The 9,050-nt window shown below is 50.8% G+C and overlaps 1 protein-coding gene across 1 annotated transcript; it reads right to left on the minus strand.

Moving 5' to 3' along the window:
• Positions 1–1,904: 1,904 nt before the first annotated feature.
• HSP90AA1 (heat shock protein 90 alpha family class A member 1) lies at positions 1,905–7,153 on the minus strand. The gene is made up of 11 exons (XM_019747153.3): positions 6,972–7,153; positions 6,217–6,378; positions 5,760–6,126; positions 5,312–5,445; positions 4,706–5,026; positions 4,348–4,513; positions 3,974–4,164; positions 3,702–3,849; positions 3,209–3,477; positions 2,513–2,846; positions 1,905–2,235 (listed from the first exon to the last, which is right to left on the minus strand). Exons 2-11 carry the CDS (start codon positions 6,376–6,378, stop codon positions 2,126–2,128), a joined length of 2,202 nt encoding a protein of 733 aa, XP_019602712.1. The 5' UTR covers positions 6,972–7,153; the 3' UTR covers positions 1,905–2,125.
• Positions 7,154–9,050: the final 1,897 nt, after the last annotated feature.

The raw sequence follows: 9,050 nt of genomic DNA on the forward strand, positions 1-9,050 counted from the left end.
CTGGTTTTCATATATTGATCCCCTATCCTAGGACTTTGCTGAATTCACACCATTTTTGTTGATTCCGTATTGGTGGTCTACAGACAACCATGGAATCTGTGAATGAAGCTTCTTTCCCAGTCTGAACCTGTCCTATTTTTTTCAGCACTCATCGCCCTCCTCGGCAGGCAGGATGCCTCGCATGGAGGCAGGGCGAGAAGCCGTGTTGGGTTTTGGAGCCGGTGAGGGACTCCCGGAGGTGTCTCTGTGGTGGGAAGACAGAGCCAGCATGGTGTGTGTCATCTAGCTCGAATTCTGACCCACTCGGCTGGGAGGTCCTGTCCCCAGCACGGGTTACTGGTGACAGTTCCAGACAGTAAGTACTCTACTTGCCATAAACGCTCTCCCAGTAACTCAGGGAGGACAAGTTCAGTTGGGGGACTGTTTATATAGAGGTCGTCTGCTGACTCCAGGTACCTGCTGCTTTAGAAGTCATAGGCAACCAAAACGAGACATGGGGAGCACGGCAATGTCCCGCGCCCTTCAATTCCTAGTCCTACCACGTAACCCTGTCACCCCAGCTGTAACATCTCCCAGTAAGCCAAACAGCAGAAAGGCAAGGGATGAGACCTCAGCCTGAGGATTTTAAGGAGTAAATGTTATCAGCACGCACCGGACTCAGTCTGCTGAGCACTAGGGCAGTGACCTTTCCCAGTAGGGTCCTGTGTCCTCTCCCTGCCACTCCGCTCCTTATCACTATCACATTTGGGAGGTGGTCTTAGAACCCAAATCCTGTGTGCTACCATTTTTTAAAAAATGAACTCTAGCAACTATGTAATGGAAGCAGTGACTCTGGATGAACGCAGTGATGATGTACTACAGAATTGTACACCTGAAACCTATGTAACCTTACTAACAATTGTCACCCTGGTAAACTTAAAAGAACTTTAGGATTGACTTTAGCCATCACAGTCCCAAGACCAATGCTCACCCTCCCTCTCTCAGCATGACCTGCAGCTCACACCCATCAGCAATCCCCTTCGCATGCGTCTTGCCTGAGCCCGTCAAGAACAAGGCGTCAGGGGAGATGGCAGTAAGTAGATCTGGTAAAGACTCTTGAGATGAGGATTCGTCAGGCCAAGCTATGAAGGGGTTATTTTTAGCGTGTAAGGTTTTACTAACGCGTCAAAGGCAGTCTGGGCCTGGAAATCCAAAGGGAGGATTGGTTGGTTGCTTGTCAGAAAATGTAACAGAAGCAGGCAGTACATGCTGTCTTATAGCCCTTCTCCTCGTCTCATCACCCACACCTGCCACCTGTCACCTGGGAAGGTCACGTGAAGACAGGGCAGTCAATGTGAACCACATCTGCCCACAAATTTCTTCCTGGACAAGATGTATATGCCTAATGCTTTTAGGTCTGGACCTCCCAATCATCTGTAGTCCCCAACTCCCAAATAAAACACTTTCACATAAAACGTTTTTTTTCATACATCTGTATTTGTCACCTTTTAAAGCAAAATGTGACCTGGGCACAATGTTTCCATTCACAAAACTTGCTCTGGTTCCTTTCCAAGTGCCTCGAGAGGCAGGCTTACAATTCTGCTACTCTAAAGAACACTTTTCTTTGGAACACAGACCCTATGGATAGTTACTCCCATCAAGTTGGTTCAGCTTAATATACTAATTTCTAGGCGTGGGTACATGCAGTTAACAACTACAGGGGTGGAAGGGTTACAACGGTCCTAGGACATTCGAGTTGTTTTAAGCGATATTCTTTTCAACGGGTGCAGCTCAGAACTTCAGTGACAAAAAATTTGGTACACTAAGGAATCCGCTTTATAGCTACCTAGATCACAAAGTTAACGTAACATTTAGGTCAGACATTTTACAACAGAACGCTATGTCTCCATCTGTTAAAAAAACCCAACATGAAACGAGAAAGGAAAAACTAGCTCAGCTTTAGTGCCTAAGGTATCACAGTAGCAGACACTTAAAAATTGAAAGAAATCTTATCTTTCCTTTAAGTACGTATTGTCATGCCATACGTTTTCAAACTAACACAAAAATAAAAAAATCCTTGAAAATATATGGAAGGGAATGAAGGTAAAATATTTCACACGTGTACAAGCCACCCTTCAGGCACAGCTCAGTCTACTTCTTCCATGCGTGATGTGTCATCATCCCCTTCGAGGGGCGGCATCTCTTCAGTGACAGTAGCACCGCTGTCGTCAGCAGTGGGGTCATCTTCATCAATACCTTTTTAGAAACGAAACCCAAGTATTAGGTTCTTAAAACCAACGAGTTAGCCTAACACTGTTGGCTCCTCACCCGTTTCAAGGCTGGGCAATTACAGGTACACGAATCTTTCACGTTTAGCCCTCATGAGCAGACGGTCTACTTATTCCTTCCACACGTGACTTAAGTGTCTCCAGAGCCAAGTAAGATAAGCCAATTTTCTCCAGGTAGCTGGCAGTTACCCCTCCCTTTCAACAGCCCCACACAGAAATTTCTTTTCCTGGCAGCACAGGCTTACCTAGACCGAGTTTGATCATCCTGTAGATGCGGTTGGCGTGGGTCTGGGGGTCTTCCAGACTGAAGCCGGAAGACAGGAGCGCGGTCTCGTAGAGCAGGATGACCAGGTCCTTCACAGACTTGTCGTTCTTGTCAGCTTCAGCCTTCTGCCTTAAGGTCTCAATAATGGAATGGTCAGGGTTTATCTCCAGGTGCTTCTTTGCCGCCATGTAACCCATTGTTGAGTTGTCTCTTAGGGCTTGAGCCTTCATGATTCTTTCCATGTTTGCTGTCCAGCCATATGTGCTTGTGACAATGCAGCAAGGGGATGTCACCAATCGGTTTGACACAACCACCTGTAATCAAAGCATTAAGTGATGACTGACAAGGCCTAGAAAGACTGCTGTTCTAACTTCTCAAGACCTGTATCAGCTTTATTGTGCAATGAACACTAAGCAAGCAAGTACTGAGGAGTCAGAAACTGTGTAGCGGCACATTTAGGCATGCGAAGTTTGCTTTCTGTACATTCTCCTCCTCTCAGGCCCTTTAAAGCATCGTAAGAGCTACATCCATCACTGAACAAAAAGGCTCGTTTTCTATTTGTAAGTTCAGAGAACTTATGAGAAAGGAGCCATGTGTGTGACTTGACTTGAAAAAACAACACGGCTTCTAGGTGTCAGTAATTAAGAATTAGAGGTAGAAGGAAACACATCCACACCTTTTCTACTTTTTTCTCAAGGATGTCCTTCATGATTTTGCAGAGGTTTTCAAACTTCGCTTTCTTCTCCTCCTGTTTCTGTTTCTCTTCTTCGTCTTCTGGCAGTTCCAAGCCCTCTTTGGTGACTGACACCAAAGTCTTGCCCTCGAACTCCTTCAGCTGCTGCACACAGTACTCATCAATGGGCTCGATCATGTACATCACTTCCAGGCCGTGCTTGCGCAGCCGCTCCACGAAGGCCGAGTTTGCCACCTGGTCCTTAGTCTCGCCTGCGACGGGAAAGTTACTGTTAGACCTTTAACCGGAAGAGGCTTCACTTCCTTCTGGCTTTTCCCACCTGTCAGATCTAACCACCCCCAGACATAGGCTGCTTCACCTTCACTATCTTGCCTGACTAACACCTAGTGTGGACCTACAGCCACATGGGTAGAACACCCGCAGGTGTTTTCCGTGAGGTTACAAGGGACATGATTTAACACGTCTCGTCCCTTACCTGTGATGTAGTAGATGTGTTTTTGGTTCTCCTTCATTCTTGTGCAATAGTCCTTGAGAGAAACCATCTCGTCGCCAGAAGCAGATGTGTAATATCTTAACAACTCGGAAAGCTTCTTCCGATTTTGAGAGTCTTCATGTATTCCAAGCTAAAAGATAACATTAGCTTTAGAAAGACTTACCCACAAAAAGAAAAAGAAAAAAAAAAAAAATCACTGAAAATTTGAGAAGCCTGTTCGATTACTGCTAATGGTCAAATGTGTTTAGACGAACCTTAATATTTTTAGAGAACTGCTCATAAAACTTTTTGTAGTTCTCTTTATCTTCTGCCAGTTCAGTGAAGAGTTCTAAGCATTTCTTGACCAAATTCTTTCTGATAACTTTCAGAATTTTGCTTTGTTGCAACATCTCCCGGGAAATATTGAGAGGGAGGTCCTCAGAATCCACGACACCTCTGATGAAATCTGAAAAATTAACAACAAATGCACTCAGTCATTCGAAAGACAAAATTAACAACAAACACATAAACCCAAAAAACCGATGGTGAATGATCCCCCCCTCCACCAATACTTAAGAATTCGTGGAGCCCACAGTATGAATTTCTCTAACCAGTGACTGTACCATTGTTTAAATTTGACTCCACTTACTCAGGTATTCAGGGATTAGCTCCTCGCAATTATCCATGATGAAAACTCTGCGAACATATAACTTAATGTTGTTCTTCTTCTTTCTGTTTTCAAAGAGATCAAAGGGAGCACGTCTTGGGACAAAAAGAAGAGCTCGGAATTCCAATTGTCCTTCAACTGAAAAATGCTGTAATAGAATGCACACGAAGTCAATCGATTTAAGATCAACACTTGCAGTGACACGTCCAGCACTGTGTGTGGGGGAACGGGCTAGGGGCTGGGATGAAATGGCTGCCAGCAACCGCCCTCACGCCGCCCGACCTGGACGGGGCACCCAGCTCGGAAGCACCCAGCTCGGAAGCACCCAGCACTCGCTCACCTTCACTGCCAAGTGGTCCTCCCAGTCGTTGGTCAGGCTCTTGTAGAACTCCCCATATTCTTCGTTACTAATGTCGTCAGGATTTCTGGTCCAAATAGGCTTTGTCTTGTTCAGTTCCTCTTGGTCAATGTACTTCTCCTTAATCTTCTTCTTCTTCTTCTTGTCGCCGTCCTTCTTTTCCTCCTCTTCTTCATCGGAGCCCACGTCTTCTATCTCGGGTTTGTCGTCAGACTCCTTTTCTTCCTTCTCTTTCTCTTCCTCCTTGTCTTCCTTTTCTTCAGCCTCATCATCACTCACTTCTTTATCACGTTCCTTCTCCACCTGCAAAACACATGAACCACATCACTCTGCATGCTGACTAATTAGCAAACCCGAGCGTGCACACTTTATTCCTAAACCTAAATGAGCTGAGAGATGAGTATCGCCAGGACACTTGTCAATATTTGATGGATTTATAGCCCTGGGTACCTGGAGAGTAAGAACAGACTTCAGACTAGTCACTCCAGTCATTACTACAAGTCTGGGTCTTTCCTTCCGCAGCTCTTCAAGACCATGGGTTTTACTTCAATCACTGTTTATCTACACACAGGACACATAGAAACTCACAAAAAGAGTAATGGGGTAGCCAATAAACTGAGAGTGTTTCTTCACAATCTCCTTTATTCTTCTCTCCTCCAAGTATTCAGTCTGGTCTTCTTTCAGGTGCAAGACAACCTTTGTTCCACGACCCATAGGTTCCCCTAAAAGAGAAGTAGGAAAACGAATTTAATTTCAACCTCAACAGCCAAGTCTAGGTAAAAAAAATTACAATCTACTCAGCTCTGACCATCATACCCAACGTTTTTGGACCAAGTCTATAAGACAGGGTTTATTGTTACTACAGATGGGAACAGTCCCAGCATAGTGAGCTGCCTTGCCCAAGATACCCACAACGGCAGGCCATTACTGCCACGAGCTCGCTCCCAAACATCCATTTCACAGCATCCCCAGGGCTTACAGCTCCCTAACTCCACAGGACTGCTTCACCCAGGAAATTATTCTATCACGTGCCTACCTGTGTCAGTCCTGACTGTGAATGAACCTCCTGCAGAAGACTCCCAGGCATACTGCTCATCATCGTTATGTTTGGTGATCACGGTCACTTTCTCAGCGACCAAATACGCCGAGTAAAAGCCAACACCGAACTGGCCGATCATAGAGATATCTGCACCAGCCTGCAAGGCCTCCATGAATGCTTTGGTACCAGATTTGGCAATAGTGCCAAGGTTATTGATCAGATCAGCCTTGGTCATTCCTATTCCAGTATCCACAATAGTGAGGGTTCGATCCTGTTTGTTTGGAATGAGGTTTATGTGCAGCTCTTTCCCGGAGTCTAGTTTACTGGGATCTGTCAAGCTTTCGTATCTGATTTTGTCCAGAGCCTATCAAAAGAGATGAATTGTTAAGCAGAGCCCCTCGGTGGTGAAGTTACACTGACACCAAAACCCAATTTACGTTACTGGGAGACTTACATCTGATGAATTTGAAATAAGCTCCCTCAGAAAGATCTCCTTATTCGAGTAGAAAGTATTGATGATCAATGACATCAACTGGGCAATTTCTGCCTGAAAGGCAAACGTCTCGATCTCCTCCTCCTCCATCGGCTGGTCTTGGGTCTGGGTTTCCTCAGGCATCTGAAAAGGACCCCGCGCCAGTCAGGACCCCGCAGTCCGTCCCCAGCGGCACCACAGGACCCAGCTGCGTTCTGCCAGCATTTTTAGAGCTTTTCGAGAGAGACGCGCAGAACTGAATAACCCGAACACAGGAGGCCGCCGACAAAGGGATGACCTCATTCCGAGTCGCGATGGTTCAAGGAGCGTGCGCGCCTCGAGGCGGCCGGCGGCCGAGCGCCAGGCACTCGCAGGCCGTCGGTAACGGGCGCCCGCCCGCCTGCGGCTCGGCCGGCGGCTGCAGCCACAACGCCCCACGCCCGGCCCGGGCAACGGCCCTGCGAGCGGCCTTCCGCGGGGGGCAGGAGGGTCCCGCCGGGGGCCCCCACGTCGCTTCTCCGGTGCAAGGGCGAGACCCCGGCCTCCCCGCCCTTCCCAGGAGGGGGAGCGTGTGAGGCCACGGCAGGCCCGCGGCCTTCGGGGGGAAGCGCAGATGCGCCAGCTCTCGGGCGGAGGCGCTTCACCCCGGACCCCCGCCGCCCGCCGCTCCGCAGCCGCCCGCCCGCTACACCCCTCCGTCCCTCCGAACCCCCCGAGGCCCCACAACCGCCCCTCACCTTGGCTGAAGGGCCGCAGGAGCTGCGCAGCAACCGGACGCAGAAGCAACTGGCGCGCCGCCCCCGCGCCTCCCTTATATAGAGGCGGGCCCGCCCTGCGCGCGGCGCCTTTTCCAGAAGCCTCCCGAACCTTCCGGAAGAACCCTCCCCAACTGCCGCCGCGGCCGCGCGCTTGCGCCTGCGCTCTGGCCGCCGCCAGCGCCCCCCACTGGTACGCGCGCCCTTCCCCCAACAGCCGCCGCGCGCGCCCCCGAGCCTGCTTCAGTGCGCTTGCGCGCGTCCGGAATTCTCGGGAAGGTCTCGCGCTTTCTGGGCCCCCGCCTCCTCCGTCCTGCCCACGCGGGCCACCGCCCCCGGGGTTGCATCCCCCGCTCGGCGCGCGCCGGGGAGTCGGGACCAAGGGCCCGCGCGCGCGTTTTCTGTGAAGTCTGCCAAAGTGAACCTGTAATTGTTAGCGTGCCCTCCTAGTGTGGCAGCTCGTGCATTAGAGGACAGACTCTCAATTACGTGCTGCGCGCCTCGCGCTCTGTCCCGCCTCGGCCTCAGAACCGGGTCCCCAGCGTCAGGGGGCCAGTGCCAGCGACTCGGGCCCCGGGCTAGGTTCACGGCCTTGAGGCCCTGTGCAGGGGTTCAAGGCAGGGTGAAGGGCAGTGAGTCCAGGCTCCCGGCCACGTTCAGGAGCTTGGGGGACCAGGGCAACCACAGGGAGTACAGGGCTGGGTTGGCGGTACGGGACCGCATCTATTCGCCCGGGCAGCGATTGTGGGTTTACGTCCCTGGAATTGGGGCAACAGGTGCCAGCCAGGGCCTCGTTATTGTGGGGCCAGTTCATGATTGAGGGGTGACCGGGGCATGTGCACAGGGAGGCAAGCGGACCCCTGGTTTCTGCCTTCATGAGAAGGGCGCCCCGGGAGATGTGTGTGTGGGGGTCAGGTTTAGACAAGGGGAGCCCCCCACTCGGGGTTTCTTGGGACTCCGGGCTGCTGGGTGTAGGACAGGGCGCAGGAGGGCCAACAGGTAATTCTGAGGTTCCGCCGCACCTCCTAGGGCCCCCAGAACGCAGCCACTGCCCGGATTTCGGGGCTAGTCCTGTCCCCAACCCCATCGTGCACAGGGGCAAATGAAGCAGACACGCACCTAGTCCCCAATTCTCCACACCCAGGAGCACTCCCTTGGGGATTCGTACCTGCCTTTGGTTTCCCTAAAACCACATCCTTCACACTGAGGGCCCCTTAGTCCGAAATTCCGGCATTTGGTGAACAAATGCGTACTCCCCCAGCTACCTCTATCACGATTTTATAAAGCCCATCTTTTTTACTTATTTTACATAATTTCAGGTATACATATAAAGTATCTAATTCATGGCTGGAGCGATTAAATTGCACCAAAATCCACTTTGTAAATGGGAATTCCCAAAGTGTTTTGAAAATGCCACATGAGAGGTGTAAGGCTCTTGCGGGGGAGTGGGGGGGTGGGGGGGGTGTCCGTAGACTTCGTCAACTCAAAAACCTGGGAGTTTTACGGGTGAGGAAACATGAGCATCCCTCCTCCCTGCCAACCACTACCCAGTAATCCATCCCCCACTCTCGACTCTTTTGTCTCTAGCTCCTCCCACTGACCCTCTGCCTCCCCCCACACACACCGAGCCTTCGGGAACAATCTGGAAGCTCCTTACGATGTAAACAAACCTGACTGAGCACTTCCTCCCCCGCCTTGTCTCCAGAGAAACCCAGCTTTTCCAGAACTAGGGTTTTCAAACTGGGCCTTGAGACCCATAGGCAGTGTGTGAAATCAACGCCGGCGTCCTGACTCGCGATGAAACAGGAAAAATAGGATGGAAACTGCCACCCACGTACAGGGGTGGTGAGGGTGGTCAGGCATTTACTGGGGCACGTTGCAGAATGTATTTCTGATCCCAGCAGAGTCCAGACAGAAGCTCAGCCTGGCTTTCCCTGCGGCCTGGGCTGGGGGGCGGGCGGAGGGAGGTGGGGAGGAGGAGGAAAGAGGGAGGCAATTAATGCTGCAAGTTCCCTTCGGTCACTGTCAGCAGTGCGAGGTCTCCACGCGTGGTGGTGTGGG

The sequence above is a fragment of the Rhinolophus sinicus genome, chromosome 3 (genome assembly GCF_057876585.1).
Source record: "Rhinolophus sinicus isolate RSI-liver-muscle chromosome 3, RSI-T2T, whole genome shotgun sequence".
NCBI lineage: Eukaryota > Metazoa > Chordata > Mammalia > Chiroptera > Rhinolophidae > Rhinolophus > Rhinolophus sinicus.

What these genes read in the sequence shown, in the direction of transcription:
- HSP90AA1 (XM_019747153.3), bottom strand. Translation starts at nt 6,378, where the DNA reads ATGCCTGAGGAAACCCAGACCCAAGACCAGCCGATGGAGGAGGAGGAG. An exon ending in ACACATCTACTACATCACAG is followed by an intron (nt 3,478 to 3,701) that starts GTAAGGGACGAG and finishes TTCCCGTCGCAG; the next exon opens with GCGAGACTAAGGACCAGGTG. An exon ending in GATGATCAAACTCGGTCTAG is followed by an intron (nt 2,236 to 2,512) that starts GTAAGCCTGTGC and finishes GTTTCTAAAAAG; the next exon opens with GTATTGATGAAGATGACCCC.